The sequence below is a fragment of the Alternaria atra genome (assembly GCF_907166805.1).
Source record: "Alternaria atra isolate CS162 genome assembly, contig: 37, whole genome shotgun sequence".
Lineage (NCBI taxonomy): Eukaryota > Fungi > Ascomycota > Dothideomycetes > Pleosporales > Pleosporaceae > Alternaria > Alternaria atra.
Genome location: NW_025091336.1, coordinates 587,364 through 611,061, shown reverse-complemented (window position 1 = coordinate 611,061; position 23,698 = coordinate 587,364). Strand labels below are relative to the sequence as shown.

General features: G+C 50.9%; 6 protein-coding genes across 6 annotated transcripts; 2 read left to right on the top strand and 4 right to left on the bottom strand.

Annotated features, from left to right (window-relative positions):
• Positions 1 to 476: 476 nt before the first annotated feature.
• ALTATR162_LOCUS11929 (uncharacterized protein) lies at positions 477 to 1,718 on the bottom strand (the record flags this gene model as incomplete). The annotated part of the gene is made up of 2 exons (XM_043319573.1): positions 477 to 1,251; positions 1,309 to 1,718. The coding sequence occupies 2 exons, from the start codon at positions 1,716 to 1,718 to the stop codon at positions 477 to 479; spliced, it is 1,185 nt and encodes a 394-aa protein (XP_043175508.1).
• A 1,309-nt stretch (positions 1,719 to 3,027) lies between these two features.
• Positions 3,028 to 6,933, top strand: ALTATR162_LOCUS11928 (uncharacterized protein; the record flags this gene model as incomplete). The annotated part of the gene is made up of 2 exons (XM_043319572.1): positions 3,028 to 3,136; positions 3,188 to 6,933. 2 exons carry the CDS (start codon positions 3,028 to 3,030, stop codon positions 6,931 to 6,933), a joined length of 3,855 nt encoding a protein of 1,284 aa, XP_043175507.1.
• Positions 6,934 to 7,213: 280 nt separating this feature from the next.
• ALTATR162_LOCUS11927 (uncharacterized protein) lies at positions 7,214 to 8,282 on the bottom strand (the record flags this gene model as incomplete). The annotated part of the gene is made up of 4 exons (XM_043319571.1): positions 7,214 to 7,347; positions 7,413 to 7,677; positions 7,732 to 8,138; positions 8,207 to 8,282. 4 exons carry the CDS (start codon positions 8,280 to 8,282, stop codon positions 7,214 to 7,216), a joined length of 882 nt encoding a protein of 293 aa, XP_043175506.1.
• A 2,224-nt stretch (positions 8,283 to 10,506) lies between these two features.
• Positions 10,507 to 12,066, bottom strand: ALTATR162_LOCUS11926 (uncharacterized protein; the record flags this gene model as incomplete). Its single annotated transcript, XM_043319570.1, has 1 exon — positions 10,507 to 12,066. One exon carries the CDS (start codon positions 12,064 to 12,066, stop codon positions 10,507 to 10,509), a length of 1,560 nt encoding a protein of 519 aa, XP_043175505.1.
• Positions 12,067 to 14,119: 2,053 nt separating this feature from the next.
• Positions 14,120 to 15,964, bottom strand: ALTATR162_LOCUS11925 (uncharacterized protein; the record flags this gene model as incomplete). Its single annotated transcript, XM_043319569.1, has 3 exons — positions 14,120 to 15,472; positions 15,523 to 15,851; positions 15,907 to 15,964. The coding sequence occupies 3 exons, from the start codon at positions 15,962 to 15,964 to the stop codon at positions 14,120 to 14,122; spliced, it is 1,740 nt and encodes a 579-aa protein (XP_043175504.1).
• Positions 15,965 to 16,475: 511 nt separating this feature from the next.
• ALTATR162_LOCUS11924 (uncharacterized protein) lies at positions 16,476 to 23,685 on the top strand (the record flags this gene model as incomplete). Its single annotated transcript, XM_043319568.1, has 2 exons — positions 16,476 to 18,510; positions 18,584 to 23,685. 2 exons carry the CDS (start codon positions 16,476 to 16,478, stop codon positions 23,683 to 23,685), a joined length of 7,137 nt encoding a protein of 2,378 aa, XP_043175503.1.
• Positions 23,686 to 23,698: the final 13 nt, after the last annotated feature.

The following is a 23,698-nucleotide window of genomic DNA, read 5'->3' as shown; positions in this document are numbered from 1 at the left end:
CGCATTGACCATATCGTTTTGAGTATTATGGTATCAACATTGTTGCTTTTCCTTGGAGAATTAAACAACACTTGATCTTAACATGCGTAAGATTGCGCTCATCATTTCGAGGTTTCATTTGTGTACAAGGCTGTTGGGGTTTGCTGAAGTAGGGGGACGGGTGTTAGGCAGCCCATCTTGACAAGTCGGCTGCTAGCGCGCGAGCGGAGACGCGTTCCACGCCAGCCCCCTCTTTTCGTCCTCTGAATGGAAGACGCGCCGCTTCTTCGTTCCATCGATCTGTCCAATCTCTTTTCGACTCGTGCACATAGCATGTATTTTCGTTCCGCTCATTAAACGTATACACATACCTCCAAGATCTGAGGACTGCGAATATGGCGGTCTTTGTGTCATTTGGGCGACCGCATGTACGTGCATCATGTCAGCCAACATCAGTTATCACATGCATTGGACCGTGCTCAGTGTATCTGTGTGTATCATGTGGCTATGTCCAAGCCACTGATATCTGCTGAAGGCTGCAGCCCGCGGATGAGCTCGCTCATGACCAACCCGCTGCCTGGACCCATGCATATCCCACTCGTACCTTGTCCGGTATTGACAAAAACACCACCCCGCATATGCGCCTCGCCGGCTGCACTGCAGGGCTTTCCAATCAATGTGTGTATCGGTATTTTTGCGATGATAGGTCTGCCCTCATTCAAGATCGGTCGATAACAGCGCCCCATTTCCAACACTTCTGGCTCGGCATCATCGAAATCCACAAATTGTGAAGCGATTACCTTCATGGTTGCAATCGAGGCGGCTTGAGGTATCACCTCCATGGCTGTTGCGGGCATGACTTCAGCACTGCCAACGTAGCCGCCCACGTAGAGTCTTCCGTCTCGATAATCTGAAATTTCGACTGGCGCACCAGCAAGACGTTTGACATACACTTGGTGGCAATACTCGCTGTTTGAAGGTAGCGGCGCCTTCAATATTAGCCAGTTACCTGCAGACCGGTGGCTCGCCTCAAATTCGAGGTGAAAACTAGACTCAGGGAAAAGCTTCTCGAGCACTCTCCCACTCCATGATCCTGCCGCAACGACGAGTGTACCACATTCGACCTGACGGAGCTCGTTGTCGTGTTTGATTGTGACTCCCGTGAGTTCTTCTTGATCAATTTGTACATGTTGGACCTCCGATTGGAAGAGGATGTTAACACCAGATTCTTCACATCTTTGACGAAGAAAGTCGACAAACTTGCGCGGATCCCTCGGAGCTATCAGCCTGGGAGCATTCTGTACAAAAAAAAATAACAGGCATACGTACAGACGTGCGCAATTGTATGGGTTACCCTTAATCAGCTGGAAGTACTGTTCTCGCTTGCGTATCCATTCTGGCAAAGGATACTGAGCCTGAAACCCAGGCATTAAGTCGCTTGCATTTAGAAGTTCATGTCTCACTGTCTTTGTATATCCCCAGTTGACAGCTCCTTCATATACCGTCGCAAGTTGCTGGTGTAGCTTCCAAGACAGGTGAGCCAAGTCAGCAACAGGAGCCGTACGACCGTAATCCGACAAGATACCATTCGCTTTTCCAGAAGCAGAGCTCACGACATCTGAAGAGGTCTCGATGATCCAGATGTTGTCTCCGCGCTTGCGAGTGCTTGCAAGGTAGAAGGCTGTCGCTAAGCCGTTGATGCCTGCTCCAATTATCACAGTTGAGTCTGATTTGTCCATGTCACAGGTAATCTTGTTTAGCAAATGTGACAAAGAGCACAAGTTGGCATTGCAAGTAACTGGGTCGTTGTCTTACATAGTCAGTGGATCGTCAATTCGCCGTACGTGTCATGACCATCAAGCGCATATGCCCTTGTCGCAGGCTTGCAGCACCTGCATGCACTCAGCCCACCTGCATCGCAATGCTCTATTAGGTGAGCACCGAAATTACTTTTCAATACTGTTTTGTAAGCAGCCTCGGGGAGGTACCAACGCGTGCTAGGCGGCTTGGCTCGTCTGACGTGGAGTTGAGGTTCACGGCCTCGCGTGGACGAAACACAACCCATGCACATGTCCTTCTCACGAGTTTCAGCGAGTCCACCATCGGCATGAGAACGAAGAAACTTGGGCGTGATGGACTACCCTGTAAGATCTGGGTTGTCTGCACCGAGACGTAATGGGACGCTAACAGGACGTGCATAGTTCGGCCGCCGTCGAAAAACCAAAGACACTCTCGATACCGAATCCCTAGAGCGCGTCCTCTCCTCCCTCTCGGTCCATGATTCGACGACCTTCAACGATGAGGATTTCTTTGGTCCACTCGGATTGAACACTCTCTTCAGTTCATCCCACCCTCTGCTAGACATTATATTTGTGCATGGACTGCAGGGAGGGTCTCGCAAAACATGGAGCAGTACCAAGAGGCTAGAACACTTCTGGCCGAAGGAATGGTTATCCAGAGACCCAGGCTTCCAACATGCCCGCGTTCACAGCTTCGGATACCGATCCGACTGGACGAATACAAAATCCAGCATCCTCAACATCAACCATCTCGCTGAGACGCTTCTAGCTTCAATACAAAGTTCTCCTTCCATGAGAGAGACCCCGCATTCCAAGATCATATTTGTTGCGCATAGCATGGGTGGGCTTCTAGTGAAAAAGGTAACGTTATGGCCCCATACCCGAAAAGTCATGAAGCTAACTACGGGAGGCTCACATCGAAGCTCACGGAAACCCCAATTACCAAGACATCGCGGATCGGATAGAGAGCATATTTTTCCTTGGTACTCCACACAAAGGCTCTGACAGTGCCAAGTCGGCGGAGCTACTCGTCGCTCTTTCACCGTTCCATGGCGACAAGCCCTACGTGAAAGACCTTCAGCCCGCTTCAGTCATGATACAAACTATTAACAATGATTTTCCACGCTTCTCGAAGGGCTTACAGTTATTCTCTTTTTATGAGACTTTAGAAACTTGGGCCGGCAAATCACAGATGATAGTAAGCCCAGACTCGGCCGTTTTAGGCTATGAGCATGAGAAAAGGATATCCATGAACAAAAACCATCGTGGGATATGCAAGTTTGATAGCCCCAAAGACCCGGATTTCATCTTGCTTCGAAATTCGCTCTGTCAGACGATAGAGAAGATCATGCGCAACGGTGAGTAAAGCCTGTGTTCTCATATCACTTCGCTAAAGTGCCTTGTACTAGTGTCCTCAAAACAGCACATGCACGACTCGCAGATGCTACGCGGCCTGCAGGATTACCTCGGTGTTCGTGATAAACCGGAAGACGATCTTTGCGAGTTGGAAGACATTGCGCTCCCAGGCTCGGGCCTCTGGTTCTTGGAACTGGAGTTGTTCCACAACTGGCGCGATGGCCCACTGTACGATATGAATGTAGCATCGAGCCCAACCACTCCTCGGTCGCTACAGCTGTTGTGGGTCAACGCTATGCCTGGCGCAGGAAAATCTACGTTGGCAAGCCAGGTTGTGGGTCATCTCGAAGCTGTCAATATGGACTGCTGCTATTACTTCTTCTCGCTAGAAGAACGATCAAAATCGACAGTTAGTGGAATGCTGCGATCCATTGCATATCAAATGGCGCTGCTACATCCTTGCGTCCGAGAAAAGCTTCTGCAACTGAAGGAGACTGGCGTTCAGTTCGACAGCACAAAGGAGAAGCTCATATGGCGGAAACTTTTCGTTGGTGGCATCTTCATTTGCCCAGTTAGTCGACCGCAGTACTGGATTATCGACGCTTTAGACGAATGTCGAGACTTTGAGAACTTCCTCAGCATGGTCAGCAAGCTGGAAGCGGTATTCCAAATAAAGATACTCATCACAAGCCGCCCAACGCCACAGATTCGGACCAAAATGGTCATCCTGGGTGCGAGGGTAACTGAACACAGCTTCGGTGCTGATGATATTCGGCACAACATTGAAAGATTCGTGAAGAGCGGCCCGCAATCGCACATTCTCCAACGAGGACCAGCAAAACTTCGCAGTCAACTTATTGAGAAGATACTGCAAAAGTCGGAAGGTTGTTTCCTGTGGGTCCAGTTGGTGATGGAGGAGCTAGAACATGCTTACAGCATCGAAGACATTGAGCGCATCTTGGACGAAATGCCGCCGGGTATGGACAAGCTTTACAAAAGGACGCTGACTGAAATTCTGGAGACGGACGAGGAGGGGAAGAAGTTAACGAAGGCTATCCTCAGTATTGTCGTCTGCTCCATGCACCCGTTGACCGTTGCGGAACTCGCCAATGCGCTCAAGATCCACCTTCGGGTTACGTTGCTTGAACACGCGATCAAGTCAGCATGTGGAAATCTGATATACGTCGATAAGGCCAGCCGGGTGTGCTTAGTACATCAGACAGCTCGAGACTATCTGTTGAACCATGGGCTGTTCGAGACTTTCGGTACAAACTCGACTATTGCGCATCACTCTCTAGCAAACTTATGTCTAGAGTACCTCAAGAGCTCTCAAATGAGGTCCGTAAGGATGCTGGCGTCTCCTGGGCCATCCACGGTACGTATTAATCGCAGGCTCGAGACTTCGCCTTTCGCCCAGTACGCATGTCTTCATTTCAGCGACCACGTTCGACGAGGAACTTCCGAGGACGATGTTTTACTGGACAGTATCCACAAGTTCCTTACTACCAATGGTCTTAGCTGGATTGAACATGTCGCTGCTACTGGCAATCTACGGATTCTTATACAGGCCTCTCAGAATCTACGTGGCTTTCTTCAAGCACGGGCAAAGCACAAGCCGCTGATTGACCAGAAGTCGACATGTGTGCAGCAATGGTCTGTAGACCTGGTTCGCATAGTGGCCAAATTCGGCAAAAATCTACTCAGGCTACCACAATCGATCTATGGACTCATTCCTCCCCTTGTACCGCGCGAGAGCGCTCTTCTCTCTCAATACGACAGTCGCAGGGGCATTGACATTGCCGGTATCTCGAACAAGTTGTGGGATGATCGTCTTTGTGGAATGTCTTTCCATGGCAAGCTTGCCACTGCGGTCGCGAGTGGAGAGTCTACATTCGCGGTTGGCTTGCGAAGTGGGATGGTCTACGTGTATGACCATGCTACATTTCAAGAAATTAATTGCTTCCAACACCAGGAAATGGTCAAAATTCTGCAGTATAGCTCATCAGGAGATCTATTGGTTTCCGCGGGCTTGAGATACGTGAAGCTCTGGAACGTCTTTGACGGTGTCAAGGTGTGGGAAGAGAAAGTGACTGCGGAGCCACTAGCACTTTCCTTCGCCCAAGAGGACCGCCAAATCATTGGCATCACGAGAAACAACGTTCTGGTAGTGCGAGATTCAATGGACGGTAAATTGCTGAAGATGACTGTGCGGCCGTACTCAAATGCTGGGCGAGGTCTTCAACTTTTCCCTGGCGGCGACATAACATGCGCCAGCCTTGACGTCGCTTCGAACATGCTGGCTACAGTACATCGCGGCCACCCCATCATTCTGTCAGAACTTGATACCAACGAAGAGATAGCTCAATGTGAGCCGGATTCGGATTTCGACACCGCAAACTTTGACTTCCTAGAGCCAGCTGCAGCCATCGAGTTTTGTCCCAACTCAGATATCAATCTCTTAGCTGTCGTCTATCGAGACGGAGGTCTTGCGACATACGACCCCAGCGCACAAGGTGCCTTGATCGATACAGTCCATGATTTTGATGTCGAAAAACTTGCATGTAGCCCCGATGGCCGTACCCTCGCGGTTGGTGACAGCACCGGCGCGATACTACTCTACGAGACAGAAACGTTGAGGCTTCTCTATAAAATCACCCATAAGTCAAACCATGCTATTCGAAACATCACGTTTAGTGCTGACAGCGAGCGCCTCATCGACATCCGCGAGTCGCAATGCAATGTTTGGGAGCCGCCAGTGTTGATGCGCACGGAACCGCAAGAGACGGAAAGTATGTCGGATATGCTGCCAACGCTTGACGAAAATCTTACGATAGATGAAGAAGTGGCGGAGATATCCGCTATAGCCTCAACGGCTTGCGGCAAGTTCGTGCTGTGCGGTACAGATAACGGCGCCGTGGCATTGCACCTGACAGAAACAGGAGAGCAAATCCAACTTTTGTACGAACATACGACACGTAGTTGGGTGTCTCAGATCGCTGTCAGCCCCAAGGCTGTTGCAAGTATAGGTGGGACGAATGAGCTCACCGTCAAAACATATCGGGCTATAGATCGCTGGGTGTGCGACGATGTTCTGCATACACATTATCAAGAGCCCATCCGCCAACTGCTTTTCAACGCCCAAGGCTCCAAGCTGCTAGTTGTTTTGAACGACTCAGTTGAACATTTCGACCTCGAAGCTGAGGGAGTCAACAGCAGATCTGAGCCTACGTCCGATGAGATCTGGGCCAATGACCCGACTCGACCAGACACGCTTTTCGCGATCCAGTACAACTTGATCAGGCAATTTTCGTGGGACAGCTTCAGTTTGATATCAACCCTGGGAAACGCAGAGATCGTTGCAGACGGTGAGCCAAGGTTAGTCGTGCAGCACGCGGCACCAACCGCTGGACGAAAACACATGGGCATCGCATTATCCAAGGGTGACAAGCGACCATTTGCGATACTCACTGCACTGTTGGACTGCTCGAGCTTCCAGAAAACGGGCGCAACGCCACACGTATTGCACCCAGTGACAGCAGGCGACGATACAAAGGTTGAGCACATTATCGGCATCCAAGGAAACAAACTTTACTTCCTTGACAAAGACTTGTGGCTGTGCTCTCTCGCACTCGGTGTACAAGGTGCTACATGTTCACACCACATGTTCATTCCCGATGAGTGGCTCAAGGCTAACAACCGGCCTCTACTACTTCTCACGACAAAAGGCGAACTTGTGATTGCGAAAAGGGATGAAATTGCTATCATCAAGCGGCCGTTGACTTACACTATTGCATTCTGATCATCCTTCTCTTGCGCCGACTGAGATTTCCCCCTGCGCTTCTTGCTCTGCTAGCCAGCCCTCTAACCCATCCGGAAACATATCCACCAGTTTCTTTGTTTCTTCCGTGAACCTTTCTTGCATGTTAGCGTTGTCTTGTATATTGGCGGTTCTTATTTCTTGTACGTACGTTTGGCGGTATCGTGGGTTTTGAGGGAACAAGGCGCAATCGTGAAGTTGGCTTCGGCTGTGATCGATGTCAGGATTACTTTTTCTTTGGTCGCTCACAAGGCCGGATTACTTACAGATGGTATAGTGCGTTCCTCGCTTCGAAATCTTGGACTGGGTATGCAGCAGGGTAGTGTTGGAGATAGGCTCTCTGTTGGGCTTTGCCGAATCGGTATCGCGTCTTTGCTCGCATGGTCCTGATCTCATCTTTAGGACGTGAAATGTTAGCTTGTAATCTATGAACACATGACTACAGCGGATGGGCAACTCACACTCATTGTGCCCCCAGAAGCAACATGCGTCGTAAACAATGGGCACATTATTCTCATGGTCTGTTGAAGTATTCCCATACCACAGGTCCCCGTGAATGAGCGAAGGCTTCACTTCCCCCCCATTCATCTCCATTGGGCGCAAAAGCCTAGGGATAACCTTGTCGAACAACGGCTGTAGCAACTCTTCAAGTTCCTGCGGACGCTCCCCTCCCTCCTTCTCATCATGCTCGAGCATCCGCTTCATGTTTTGCGTAAAATACTCCTCCTAAGTCCGTGTCCAGGTATTGTCTTGTGCCAACTTGCCGTTATGCGTCGTAACGTGATAACCAAACTTCATACCGTCGGGTCGTCGATCTCGTGTAAGCTCCTCGAATCGTTCCTCGCTCTTGATGTGAAATTCGGCGAGTGTTCTAGTCAACTGGTCCATGTCGGGTATCTCGGTATCCATATCATGGAAGGCTTGCAAGAAGAACGCGAGATCTTGGTCAGAATCGAAGACGCCCCAGCCGATAGGTATGGGCGAGAAGCCTGGTAAGACTGCTCGCATGTCCATGGCCGAATGGTACTCGCCTTCTAGCATACTGCGGCCATTTGGACCCGGTGCGACTTTGATGAAGTAAGACTTTGGCGTTCCATCCGACGTTTCGATATCAATGCGTGCCGATCGCGTCCACAGACTGGCACCATGACCAACCGCAGAATCGATTCTTGATCCTTCTGGGAAGACTAGCGAAGAGCCTCATCAGTCGAATGCGCTTGTAAGAAAACCATTCACAGTCTATAGAAGCACTTACAGCGTTTGACCGCGTCGTCGACGTCGATGGAGGCGCCCGCGGTAGCGTCTGGCGCGAGCTCGAAAGGGTTTGACATCACTCACGTATGCGAAAAGGCTGAATGGGGGGAATCCACAAAGTCAGAACGTTATTAAACACGGACAAAGTGTTACTTTTATCATCTCAGATCCACGAGGCTGAAGCCAACCCCTCGTCAGCCTGTCTACCCAAAGCGGCTTTACGTGCGTGTAGCATGGATTGGAACGGATGTGTGGGGGAGCTCTAGCCTCTGAACTGTGCTATGTTGTGCCACTATGTGGTTTCGGTCACTCTCGTAATTTTGAAAATGACAAGTATACGAGTTTACCCTGCCGGTTGGGGGCGAGTTGTTACCCCGCACACAGATGAGGGCGGGCTGTGGCGGCACGTATGTATGACCAGTAAGATACCAGAGAGGATAATTGGTTGTGGTTCGTTGGTCGTGATAGCGGATGCGGCTCCTTATATCTCATGGTCGGTTCGCGCGATGGAGTGGAGCATGGTATATCGTAACGCGGTATGCTACAAAGTTTGTATCCATATAGCGAGGCTATGTGTGAGCTCCAGGAATTGTTCCGCACTCCTGGTATGTAAGTCGACGGGTTGGTGGACGATAGTTGGATGTTCCATGTGTACGTAAGCTCGGAGATGGAAAGGTCATTTCTCCCCTTCGGCCTCGCCTTCCTGTTCAAAATCTGCCATCTCCCCCCAACACACTTTTCCCATTCCGTCCGCGCGCTATCTTGACAAAGTAGCTTCGTGAGCATAACCTTGTACGTCCATCTTCCTCAACGTCGTTCTCATCCTCCTCATCTGCATTTCCACGACCCTGCATCCCAGCATCAACATGCCCACTGTCATCGCTACGGGTAGTAGTATCGACGAGGAAACACTGCGTCTAAATGGCTTTCTCCGTGGGAGGTGGTGTGAGTTACGAGCGTGTCTGAGGGGAGGACTGAATTGTGCGAGTGAGGTTAGGACATGTGATTTGTAACTGCTGAGAGAGAGAGGTTACGAGGACGAGGACGTATGGCGATGGAGTGCTGTGGAGGTGGTCATAAGGTTTTCTTGATCAGGTGGCGTGGACGGTGTTAATAGGGATGAGGAGAGGGGGAGGGTTGTGCATTTTTCGCGGACGGCGGTAATGGTGGTAAAACACTAAGTGATGATCGCGGAAAAAACATGTATGTGTAGTAAGAGGTAGCGAGATTACCGAGGTGGTACTGTTACAAACATACAAGTTGATCCATGCGGCGTTCGTTGATTCAAACGCCGTTTGAACGTCTTCGTCCGCGATAAAAAAAAAAAAAAAGCAGATGCGCACCCGGGGCCACGGGACGAGGCGTGGCGCAGGTGTCCTTTGAATTAGCAAGGCTGCGTCGATTCTCATTAAATCGTGTTCCAGTAACAGCCTATCTGACATGCACCAAAGACTAAATTCTGAACAATCTTGATTCCATCCTACGTATTCCACCAGCTATCCCGACGACATGACTGCCACACCAACAACGACAGAGATGCCCATCCCACCCCCTCCTCCCTTTGTCTCTACCATGCCACCCACGAAAGAATTCAACAAACCACCAACTCGTTTCACCTCTGGAGATGAAAAACAATATTACCAAACCACCACTACAAACCACCACTACAAGCCACAGACGCAAGCCAAGAACAAGCGCTCACAGAGCCCCCACCCATGCAATGCGCCCAGAATAGTAAAGAAAAAGTAGCATATAAACTCCAATCCGGAGATAAGGGAGGAAGAAGCCACAAGAAGAAAGAAGCAAATCCTTATCAGCTAGTAGAGCTGGAAAGCCAAGCCAAGCACTAAAAGCCGAAAGAAGCAGAGAAGAAAAAGCGATCATATGTGTTGTTACAAGTTGGCGTGCAGATGGTGGACGATAAGGCTAGGTAGTCGTGGTGATGGTTGTTGATGGTTGTGTGTATGGGCGAAGAATGGTGTTCTGTTGCCGCTTCCATTCTGTGTGCGCAGGTAGTGTGTACTTTGTTGAAGAAGGGTAAAAGTCTTGAATTGTTGTCGATGGAGGAAAACGCCCTTTGTTCAAAACTTCCAGGATGAAGAATTGAAAATGCTGATCAATACGCCGAACACATAAACATCTGACAACCATGCGGCTGCATTGATGTGCCCATGCTCCCCAGTCCTACGCCTTGCACTCCTTAAACGTGTATATTGGGGCTGCCCAGGTATTTAGCCGTTTCTAAGTAGATCATCAATGGGAAGCGTAGTGGAAGGAGGAGAAACGATTATGACGGGATTCCTATATCTCGACGGTCTTGAGGTCTTCCGATTCAGATGCAAGGACGGGGCTCTTCAGCGATGAGGGTGCGGGCTTGGTGTCCTTGTTTTCCTTGTTGTTCTCCTTGTCGCTGCCGAGGCTATCGCGGGGTGTGGGTAGTCGGGGAGTAGGGAGCTCGTCGCTGGGTCTGGGTGTGTCCATGGAGATCAAGTTCTCCGAGGGTGCGGCAGTTTTGGCGTCAAGATTGGTGTGCACGCGGATTGGTGCTGGGTTCTCCTCAGCGACTCGTGCTAGCGGACTTGAAAGCTTGCCTCGCGGGCTGACGCCTTTCGGTGGTTTGGATAGGCGGTGGGGGCTTCGACCGCGGTCTTCTGGTCCCATTACAGGGCTGTGGTAGGGGCTGCTCGCAGTGCTACTGGGGACGACCATACCCGGTGCGTTGGGGTTGACGCGCAGACCACTGTTTGGGCGCCTCTTGGGTTGCCGGCGGCCGTGCTTCTGGTCACACCGCCAGCGGAGGACTTCTAGGTAAGGCGGCTCTACGTTCTGGCGCTTGAAAGCCAACAGCTTCAGCTCGCCCGTCTCCTCGTCCATGTGTACGTCATTCGAAGCAAAGTCATCCGCAACCATGGCTAGCAGTGCACCCCATGAGCGTGCGACAACGTATTTGCAGTCATAATCGCGGCCGAAGATGATGATCTGGCCCCATGTGCCGTTAGGGCCCGGAGCAAGATCGACAGCAAGGTAGTTGCCTCCCCAGTCTCGGGCTAGAGGGATCCATGCGGGATGAGCATAGGCCTTTTGTACCGCATTCGGGGGCTGTGAGTCCTGGCGCGCGAGGAGGTCTTGTCGCCAGAGAGGGTTGCCTGTGCTCTGAACTGTGGCTACGGGGGCAGCTGTAGAAGAGCCGGCGAAAGCCTTGACTGGAATCTGCGGTGTTCGGTAATCGACCTTTGTGGTGAGGTATTCTTCAGCGACCTTTCGCCAATTCTTCCACTCCATGACGATTTCCTCGCAATCAAGCAACATGAGACCAAAGATGACACCAGTTGGGAGACCGCCGCGCTCTTGGCCGTCGTGGACCTGTAGTGACTCGCGAATGTCCATGGGAAGCGTCGCATCGAGCTCGTGCTCCAATTCGTTGACGTCGTTTGATGTGCAGCCCTCGCACATGTTGTCGAAGAGCTCTTGGTAGTGGTCTTCGACCCAGCGGTCAATACGCCTCCACGAATGGCCAACAGGCGGTGGCGGGGGCAGGCCCTCGTTGAAGTCCTGCATGGGAATCTGGCCATTGGCGCCCTTGTCGAAAGTGTCCGAGTCCATGGTCGCTTGGCGGCTCAGCGACCCGCGCATTCCAGGTGAGTAGGGAGAGCTGGGAGACATGGGGCCCTTGGGCGAGCCGATGAAGCCATTGCTCGTCGCGAGCTCGTCGTGCTGGTAGGGCGAGTGCAGGTCGGTGCGGGACTCGGCGCCGCTCGCCGTGATGGAGGTGAGGGCGGCATGGCGGCTCTGAGGAATGGGGATGTGACGCCCCGTCCGATATGGCGAGTCGTGCGAGGCGTGGCGGTCGTACGAGGTCATTGTGTGCCAAAAGTCCTTCAAGGACGCGGTTATTCTGCCTCAATGTTAGCCATGTCCACCATGTGGTGCGCGGGGGAAGAGGCGCATCTATGTCTGGGAGAGTCGTACTGTTGTGCCATGGTGTCGAGAAGTCAAAGGGAGAGCGGAACAGCAAAAAGAGCGTATGGGTGCGCTCTGCGCTGTCAACCTGTGAGTCGTGTTCCGGGCCTCAGCGAGTGTCGGGTTGCTATCTCAAAGAGCGGCGGGCTGGGGGAAGTGAAGTGGTCTGGTAAGCGTTGGCAGGAGCTTGGATTGGGAATCGAGAAAACGGATTCCAGGTGACGTTAAGGGGCGCCGACGCGCCAAGACAAAGCACGACCGGGATGGCCCTGGGCAGATTGACGAGCGTTGAATGCTCAATGCTGGCCTACTGCTTCAGGACAAGTAGTCGGTGCACGACAAGTGACGACTTCAGGGTGAATGCGCTCAAGAGGTCGTCGTGGCGGTCCGTCGTGAGTCTTGTGGTTGTGTTGATGTTATGGTTCGTCGCCTGCACAACAAAGACGTGCAACCACTCACGCCGGCCTCCGGGCAGCCGTGACCTATCTACTCTCTCCTCTCCACTCTATCCCCCTCTCCATCAACCACGGAGCCAACTTGAACTGACCCTGGCCAATTCGCGTTTATTAATAGAGCATGAGCACCCCTTATGCATCGCCGTTGCCACCCACATCACTACGACGACTTCCTTTTACATCCCCCATTTGCTCGGGCAGTACCTGTTCGCTTTTGCTGTGGCCAATTCACTCCCCGACCTACCCCCATGTAGCCCATTTTCGCCGCCTCATGTCGGCGCCGTTCGTCCAACCGTAGGCCTGTTTCAGACTTGGGCGGCGTCGTGCGCGCCAACAAGAGGCTTTACCGGGTGGCTTCGCTTGCTTAGCTTCTTATCGCTCCCTACCCTGTTAAGAACTTAGGAGGTGCGTCTGCATATATGGCGTCGTCAAGGCGGTGTAAAACGAAACGTATCACTTTTATGCTCCCGCCTCGTCGTAGCAAAAACAATCCGACACATGTCGCGGCATAATTCCTCAAACACGGCACATGTATTCAACCCTTCGGCCACGTACACAAGCAATTCCTCGAGCACAAGATTGGTGAGGCTTGGCTGCGCGCCTTGATGCGTGCGTATCTGTTCCATGATGACATCTCCACATCTTCAGCTACAGAATCCTTCGATAAAGATAATGCGCATCCCCCGCTAGCCATGCGCCAAATCTTCAATTTCCGCCACAATCTCCTAAAGGGGCACGACTAACCTTGATTCATGATGCGGTCAGCACAGCTCCTCGTCGTCATGACGTAGATCTATAACCGGCAAGAACATATTGCCGCCGTAAGATTGCGGCAATGCGCAGTCTGCATCAAGCAACAACTATCCAGCATATCTCAATCAGTAGCCTTGGGTTGTGTTTCAGATTAAATATGACGGGCAGTTCCGCTCGACTATGTGACATGTAGCACCAATTGCAACTCATCCTGAGCATACCCTGTGTATTACAGAGCCTGTCCTTGAACTCTGTACCCCGCCAAGTACGTGTCCCCTCCACTAATAAAGCTTCGTGTTGCGCCCTCTCGAATCACAATATTGCCGCGCAATCCGGGAACATGCGTTTGTACGAGGTTCTGAGAGGCGGCGGGGTGCGGGGGTGTTGCAAGGCTGTTGCTGATATTTTTAGCCGCCGCGCAATTCTCTCGCCACATCGCCTAGTAACCGAAGTGGCTACTGTGACATACGCTTCCCTCTCCATCAATCACTGACCCATCGCTCGACGTTCAGTTTGACTTCGGAGATTTACCGCACTAGTTTGGCCTCATGTACCCCGGAATCGCATGTCGTATTGCCCGGCGCGTGGGTCGGATACGAGGTGATGTGCGTTGAGTAAGCCGCCTTCGTCCCGACCCGGTACTGGAGCGTTGACGCGCGATTGTCGTCTGCACTTGGAACCGTATCGCGTCTGTCGTTGCGTGTCGCTATGGAAACGCAGTCGGAACATGCTTTGAGCTTCTTGCGCTAAGCCAATGTCTTGCCCAGAAACTGGTTGAGCTCCTCCTGCAACGGTAGGACGATATTCTCAACTGCTGCTTGGAGGCAGTCGGTGTCTTGTAAGCTAGCGGTGGGATCGCCATACCCTTTCATGCAATGACTGATTGCATTTTGGAAGGCAGCAGAGAGGTTCTCGGCCTCGCTGTCTGTCCAAATATGCACCAATGTGAAGAGAGTATACTTTTGATTCGCTGATGCATCAGCAACCTCATCCTCAAGTTCAGACTCCTTATATTTTTCGACAGTTGTCCCGAAATAAAGCTCAAGTAACGAGACCGCCAAAGCAAGCAGGAAGCTATTCTTCAAAACCACTTGCTTGGAGCCTTTTGAACCGTTCTCTAAGCGGTCGGTTACATTCGGCGCGAGGTATGCGTGGTTGAGATCGATCGGACGCATGGGGTCCGACGTTCGATGGAAAAGAATGTCTCGCGCAGTCCATTCATTGGCGAGCCATGGAGTTGAGTTTAGGTAGAGTATGCTGGACGCTAATGTCAACGCCAAGCTATATCTTTCTTTCCTGCTCAACTTGGATCGTCTTCCATTAATGACTGGTGGTCGCTCTAACAGTGTCTCTAGAGAGATCAGTTCGGCACTAGGAATATGTGCTCCTGCGGTGTCGACTGCATAAGCGCCCCGTAACTTGCTTTTACTATCCAAGGAGAAGCCGATAGTCGGGGATGTCTTATATAGTTGCTGGATAGATGCACAGAGGTCATTGACCTCTTGGTAAGAAGGTGGTGAACTGGTCGCCGGGTCTTGAACTGCATAAGGCGGAAGTGATCCGAAGCTGACATTTCTTTGCATCCTGTTGGGTTTAGAAGAGACCATCGGTGTAAGATAGTCGTCCTCCTCCTCGTCGACGGAGATCTTGGCAGCCTGAAACGACCACGGCACTCCAGTGCTATCTGAGGAGACAGTCGAAAAAGAAATATTGAAACTAGTTTTAGTGGAGTGAAGTGTCTTCTGGAATCTTGGCGCAAACACGTCTCCCCTAGGATCAAGTTGGAGACTTGCTGTATGGAAGGATTTGCATGAGCATGACCAGCACACACATAGTGCGTCATGTAGAATCTTGGCGTATCGCTGCAGCTTCTGCAAGCGAGTGGCATACGAAGGCTTTGTAGGTCTGTGGTACGTCTCAATCTTTTCGCTCTTTTCTGTGAGCCTTTCGAGTTGCCTGTTGCACTCATCGAGCTTCTCTAGAAGTGCGCTCACATTCTTCTTCTTCATACCAAAACGAACACGCTTCCTGAATTCGAACTTATCGTCAGCCTTTTTAGGGTTCGCGGCAAGGAGCGCCTCGAGATCATTTCTAGTAAGCTAAGAATCGTGTTAGTCTACGATGCACTGAAGGTGCTACATGTGATTACCTCGGCTGCACGATCCAGATCTAGTCTGCCCGCGATGCTCTTCGTTATCTGTTCAATCTCCGCCATGGTACTTTTATACGACTCGTACGCGTTTTGGAGCTTGTCTTGCAGTGCGATCTCCTTGCTCTTCCATAGTTCCTGAGATGCCATAGGATCAGTCGTCATCCTTGTCCATTCAGCGTCCGACGTAATGGATCCGAAAAGAATCCGAATCGTTAGCTCATAGTGAACATGCTGGGCCCTGAGTTTCCTGAGCAGGGCGGGAAATTCATGCTCTCGATCCCACATGCTCTTCAGGGTACTGAGTCCTTCTCTGTAGCTTTCAATCCCTAGAGAATAGTAAGCCGGTTATTATCTTTTCCTTCAGATTGGACTGCAACACACCTTGGATAATAAGCGGCAGAGCGCCAAGTACAAGGCCAGCTACCTCTATCCCGCTCATTGCAGCGATTGCCTTAAGATTCAGGACGAACGTCAATGTTGCATGTCATGGGCGAGTGATTGAAGGAACGAACGCCGAGCGGGGTTCGAGGCTAGATCTCGCGGCAGGCACACGAAGAAACGCGAATGAACCACGACTACCAGCTACAAAAGAACCATGTTTTTGAGAAGAAGAGTGCGTAAGACACGCGAACCTGTTGATTTGCGAGCGACACGAGGTTGCGAGAAGGTGCCACTGCCCGCGAGGCGCCTGAACTGCGCCCCCACCAACCTGGAAAGAACCTAGCATCGCTTCACCATGCAGTCATTAGGCTACACAGTAACACAGGCGCTGACTAAACAGCTGCCATCTCATTGTGATTGAGACTATAGCAACAGATACAGAGATTGCCCACCAGCATTCACGACTCGACTGATCTGGGGTCACGACGCCACTCTACTCCAATGTTCGAGGCCTGTCGGAGCCGCCACGTCCCCGCTCGCTTGCGTCCTCGGCATGCCAACCGCTCATAATGTCGACCCTTAGGCTCGCAACAGCTGCTAACGTACGCGCTTTCCAAATTTTGACCGACACTCTCGCTGCAAGCGACGGCAAGTGGACGGAAGGTCTAGATGGTGATGCACTCGAGGACGAGATCGGAAGATTCAGGGTATGGGCTGGTAATCTGGGGGCGCTGCAGAAAGGCCACAGCTCGCTCGATTACAGACTGCGCGACTCCCCAAATCTGCTCAGCAGTGCGCTCAAGCTTTTGAACGAGCTCGAGCACAACCTCAATGAGACGTATGCCGTTGTATCCGGAGCTCGTCCGCCTTATGAGGCACAAACATCGACGAACGAGGTTGAGGAAGATGAAAACGATGATGGGTTCTTCAGTGAGGAAGACGATAGTGATAGCGATGAGCCCAAGAACGAGTTGAAGATGAGGTTTGAAGAGGTGGTCGACATCATCGATAACCTTTACAAGCTTAGCGTACGCATCAGAACGCCGAGCATACGCTCAAGATCACTCAAAGCTTCCTCATATATGCCGAAGGATCCAGAAACCGGAGTGGACATTCTCGGTGCTTATGCTGAGCTAGACAGAAAGCATGTTCAAGAACTACTTTCGCAGCTACGACAGTCGCATCCTGCGGATGATCAAAAAGAGCAAGAATTCTTAATCGAGCGGCTGAGCTCATCCATCACGTTACGCAGGCGACATTTCAAGTATTGGAAGCGACACCGTGACAAACTTGGTGCTTCTGCAGTTTCTGAAGAGGCACCCGAACGTGGCATATCTGCTTCGCATGAAGCGCCTATTCCGGTCCGTAATGACAATCTCGAAGCTCGTCCAACGATTCCAATGATCACCACTTTAAGACCAACACCAAGCCAGAAGACTGGCAAGACTCTCCTGTCAGGCACAGAAGCGACACATCATCATCAGTCTCTAGATGACATTGTCGACACCAAGTCGGTGACAAGCTACGCTCAAACAGTAAGGGATCTTCACGGAAAAGGAATCGATTTACCACCTCCACCGAAAGCCGCCAACGGCGACAAAGACTTCGAATGTCCTTATTGTTGGGTTGTCTGTCCCGCAAGATATGGCAAGGGACGAGCTTGGAAGACGCATCTGCTACAAGATCTGCAGCCATATATATGTACGTACCAGGACTGTGAGAGCTCTGAACAGCTCTTCCGTAGTCGTCGGGAGTGGGCCGAGCATGAAGCGACTCATCGTAAACTATGGCGGTGCCCAGAACACGCAACAGCCTTGTATAGCTCCCTTTCTGGTCTAGAGAACCATCTTAGGCAAGACCATAATGGCAGCTTTCCCGGAAATCAGATAGCGATCATTGCCAAGATTGGGGAGACAACAGCGGTGGACACACGCACCAAGTGTCCGATTTGCTATGCGCCTGCAGATACTGAAGGCCTTGGCGATCTGCAGAACCACATTGCAAATCATCTGGAGCGCTTTGCTACCTTTGCGCTGCCTCACAGCAGGGAGGACGACTCGGATGGCGCAAGCAGCGTTGCAAGCCGTGGGAGCTCCAACTCTCAATCTTTACCAGGATCGGTGCGCACGGATACAAGCAATGATATAGTTGCACCCGAAGACGCTTTGGAGTTCAAACAATCCTCTGAGTCCCTTCATGTGGCCGAGCCTGGCCAAGGTTTACTGTCCGTAGAGAGCTTGCAGCAGCTTCCCGACGAGAGCCAAAATCGGGTAGCAATGATCTCAGGTCAAGTGGACGATACGGATGACTCGGAAGATGAGCAACCCGACGATCAGCAGCTCGACGAAGATATATTACCTTCACACAAGAAACACTTAGAGGAGCAGGAAGCATTCAGACAACACATCTTGACGTTGCCAGGGGCTTTATCCGTTCGGTTCTATCGACGCTATGGTTCCTGGACTGGCTTGATAACCTTTGCTGATGATTGGATTGGTGAGGAGGCGCTGACGGTTTTCGATGCTCAACGCTTCCCCAACATTGAGTTTCAAAGCAAAAAGGACACGAGCAAATGGAAGTTCAGCAGGACCAGTGGTACAAGTAGTAAGTTGATGACCAAATAGCGACTACGAAAGCTTCCTACCGGACTAGCATACTAACGATACTTTTGCCATAGGAAAAGACAACGTATTCAACCGACAGTCAACAGCGGACACGCAGACCACTGAACATGCAGATATTCTTTCCTCTGAGTCTGAATTGTATGACGAAGAAGATCATGAATCAAGCAAACCGGCAATCATATCGACAGCCGAAATACCCACATTGCGCTCGCTTTACCAGTCTCGGCGGCTGTTGCAGCGCGATCAAAGCTTTGCACCGAACGACACTTATAACCAGATGATTTCGTTTTGTCATTACGACCTGACAAGACTGAGAGTGGATGCTATTGTTAACAATGCTCCAGGTAATTTCAAGACCCCACCTGCTCCAGATTCTTTGCATCACGCCATCTTTAAAGCTGGCGGTTCAGGTCTCAGAAAAGAGGCAAGATCAAAAGCTAGAGTCAAAGTGGGCCAGGCTGAGCTCACTCACGGACACGCTCTTCCCAGTTCGTGGGTGATTCATGCTGCAGCGCCAACTTATACTGGCTCCAAAGGCGTCGGTCAATTCAACGTTTTGAGTGAGTGCTATCGTAGTGCCTTGAAGATGGCTGCTAGCTATGAATTCAAAACGATCGCCTTTCCTTGCCTTGGTACTGGAGGCTGTAACTTTCCACCACGTGTCGCTGCACGTATAGCACTGCAGGAGATCCGAGAGTATTTAGATGTACACCCTGAACATCGTCCCGAGCGAATCATTTTCTGCGTCAGAGCGGCAATTGATGAGAAGGCGTATACAGACTTCTTACCGGTATTCTTCCCACCAACGCATGGAGACCTGGATAGGGCGCGCACTTCAAACTGGTCAGCAAATCGCGCTGCACTAGCTGCTCAGATACTAGAAGCACGTTCGCAACTTCAAAAGACATTGATTGACATGTCCGACACGTACATTTTTAGATCACAGAGTACCGCATGTGCTCACGACATCCGGAGGGTCGACTCTGCATTGACTTCAATTCGTAATTACCTTCTGGGGTCGAAAGAGCTCAAGCGGAGTCTAGGAGATCTTAACTTACTGTGCTCTGTCGTTCTGACCGCCTGTGCTAGTATCTCGGAGATCGCTGAACGAGCAAAAGAGATGGGATTCGCTAAAGAGACGCAGTCTCTTTGGGATGAGACCAACACCGACATGCACGTCAAGCATGGATTCGATCTTTCGACTCTCTTCGACTATTGCTGGATGTTTGCGAATAGCTTGGACGACGTTATAACACGTGACATGAGAGAACCCGATGCGATGGCAAGAGCACGACAAGTCTTGGAGAGCTATGGTGTCAAGCAGAAAGGCCAAGATGTGGAAGGTATCCGCGATCATCTAGACGAGGTCATACACGTGCGCGAGTCTGAACGCTCTGCCCCAAACAACCGACAAACCATCCCGGTTGATCAAATACCGTCCGTGGCCAGGCTATATCTACTCGGAAACCTTGAGGCTAAGCCCACGATGGCGCAGCCATCTACTCCTTTCAATTATGCGGTTTGCCTGTTGAGAGAGGATATAACCAGGCTCGGAGTCGATGTTATGGTCAACTCGACGGATGTTTCCTTTTCCGGCATGGGCACCCTGGATCGTAGCGTCTTCAAGAAAGGCGGATCTGAACTACGTGACCAAGTAAAATTCTTCGGGAGATGCGAAGAAGGCGACGTCAAATTAACTCCTGGATACCTCCTACCAGCCAAGCACATTCTCCATGTCATTCCACCCGGACAGTTCAGGAAAGACACTAAGAGTGTCCTGAGAAACGTCTACCGGGAAATCCTACATACTGCCGTGCTAATGAAGGCGACTTCTGTCGCGATACCCAGCATCGGGACCGGTATGCTCAACTACCCGCGGCGCGACTGCGCATCATTAGCCATGGAGGAAGTCAAGCGGTTTCTCGAATCTGCAGAACCGGGTCATGGTCTCGACAAGATCATCTTCGTGGTATTTTCTTCAAGCGACGAGTTCATCTACAAAAGCCTTCTGCCAGTCTACTTTCCGCCAACAAAGGGCAATGCCCCAGAGGAACCGCAACGCGAAGGGCAAGCTCCAGCTGAACATCAAGCAGCGACGAACACAGATGGTTCCATAACAAGAGAAATTGAGAGAGAAGTGCAGGAACTTTCCATGCGAGGAAGAGATGCAAGAGATGCTTCACTTCCAGCGTCAACTGAACAAACTGCGGAGACCCGAGAAATTCTGTCCTCATCGAATCCACTCGCTAAACATCCTGACGCCTCATCTGACTCCGTGGAAGAAGCCTCTCGCAGCGTCAGATTCAGCAAATCACCGGCAACATCCCGTTCCATGCACAACGACGAGGAATATGCATTGACACAATTTGAATCACACGTCAATGACTGCAATATATGTAGCGATGGTTTGTTCGAAAGACGCCATGAACTCTGTCAACAGGGTTTCTCTCTCGCCCAGGCAATCTCACAGCGCATGGAAATGTCTGACGATGCGAACGTTTACAGCAAAGCGGACAAGAAGAGTGACCGGGTCAAATTGAAGGTACCGATGGATCGTTTGCCTGGCGCCATGCTTTTGCTTTCGACTATTGCGCAGAGCATGCATACGGGAAACCTCAAAGGAGATCCATTTGTCCAAGTCACCAAGTCCCAAACGGCGGAACTCGAGGACCGATCTGGGGACGACGACACCACACACGGTTCAGTAAATGAAGATACGAACGTATCTGAATCGGCTACCGAGCCACCTGCGTTGATACGGGTCGACGTTCTTCCTCCGTTCATAAGCAGGGTGGACACTTGGGTCAGAGTCCACAAGAACAAGCTCGAATTGTATGAAAATTTTGTTCTTGACCGACACGAAGGATTCTCTGGATATTCTCCGTACCAGTCAATAGATCTCACAGATCCAAACTTCAATATACTTCGTGAAGACGCAAGGACCGTGTCGTTTTGGTGGGGGGACGCAGCAAGAGATATAAAGGAGATATGGCAGTTTCGCAGCGTTGAAGCTGTTGATTCAATCGCTCTTTTCGAACTCCTTCAACGAGCTGTCAACCGTAGTCGCCCAAAGCGGAGGAGAAACGTGTCGCCGCAAGTTGAAGAAGCAACAGATTCGGCATCGGCTACAGAGCGACGTACAGTAATCCGGGCCAAGTTCTTTGTTGACGCGCGCAATGATTGGGTTTACTCCTTTGTCCATGTCCATAAGAGCAAGATCGATATATATCTTGAAGACACTTCTCCTGAAGGTTCTCCACACGAGTCGATAGACCTCACAACGGCGTCCACGAATGCAATTGAGACCGGTTTCAACACGGTGTCTTTCGGGACAGACAATAGATTAGCAAAACGGCGGTCAACAAGAATTTGGCACTTTCGCAGCGGTGGAGCTACAACTGGCGTCGCACTGTTCGACATTCTTCGACAGGCCATCAGCCGTAACTATCAGACGAGGCACTTTCCGCTTGTGTCTGAGGTTCACGAAGCGAAAGATTCAGTGGAGTCGGCCCCACAAACTGAAGACTCTGGAGAAGCTCCTGATACAGATCCATACTCTCTATGGCAAAAAAGATTGCGGGAGATAGAAGATGAGTACGACAAACACATCAGTGAGGAAAGAACCGACCCGCAGTCTGCCACGCCTGATATTGAGGGAGTTACAGATTCAGCTTCGACAGTAGCTCCAGCAGCACAAACTGGGGATTCTGGAGAAGCCATTAACGCAGACTCATACCCTCAATGGAACCAAAGATTGCGCGACATCAAAGATGAGATCGATGCTAAACACCGCAATCAAGAGGAAACCGATCCACAATCTACCGCGCACGCCACGAACAATACTGAATCCAGCTCGGGTGTCGTATCTGCTGAATGGAGGCAGTTTTTGAGAAGGCAAAAGCTGCGCGTACAGATCCTCGATTATCTTGCCAACGATTTCAAGACCCGGCCTGGCTCCTATATAGGGCAGAACACCGATATTATTGCTTCTGAAATTAACATTGACACGGAACTAGCCAATGGCTTATTACATGAGCTTGCTGCACAGGAGCGCGTGCACAACACTGTCGATAACAACACATGGGTTATCTCGGAACAGATCAACGAATCCACTGTACATAAGCCAGAGGAACGGTTAGCCGAGTCAGGCGACATCCACACGGATGTTCTAGCTGACCAGATCTTGGTACGCATGAACGGTGGAGAATCTCCTGATGAGATTATGTCTGACCTTAGGTCTTCCGGAGTGGCTTTCTTCCCCTTGATTATGAGATTGTTGGCCAAACATTTCATTACTTCTGAGGATCATGGATCATGGGCATTGACCAACCTGGGCAGAGAAAGAGTGCTCGAGATACATGCTTTGGCAAAAGCGCAATTACCGGCTGCTCGAGGTATCGGATCGGTAGGCCCGGGTGGGGGTCCACCAAACGACCTACACGATCGTGCTTTGTCTTACTTGAGAAGCTTACCAGGAATGCGCGAAAATATTTCTGAACTTGCGGCTACGTCAGATACCCAGGTTCCAGAAATTGAACCCGTACTTGGACAGATAGAATCTGATGACTCGGTGGAGAACAAAGATGACAGCTCTAGCTGGACAGCGAAGAGTATCCAAGAACCACCTTCCCGATCTCCACGCGAAGTACAAACCGAACATTCCTGGAATCTTGTGTACGATAGTTCCCGATCTCGGCGCCAAGTACTAATTGATTATCGCTGGGGTCTTGTGTACGATAGTATCAGGGTTACGCGGCATCGATTACCAAGATCACACTCTGAGCGTTTGTCGTTCGCCATACGTGCCATGAAGCAATGGAGGAGGGTCGTTGCTAAGAACAAAGAGGACCGAGAGAAATTCAAGCAAGAACAATTGACAACCAAGGGTGCTGCTGCTGCTGCTGCTAGCAAAACTAGTAGTTGGAGAACCGGCAGAGGCGCAAACAAACGGCAACAGACCGATTCCAGCAGAGCGCTAGCGGAAGATATTGAACAAGACCTGGAGTCAAGCACAGCGATTAACTTGAGACAAGCAAAGATAGCAAGAGACAGGAAGTACAAAAAATCGAATAGGGCGTTATCGGACGATATCGACGACGAGTTGGAGTACTATGACGGACAAGAGGAGGATTACGTAGACGAGGATGTGAACTAGGAGATGGGTATCT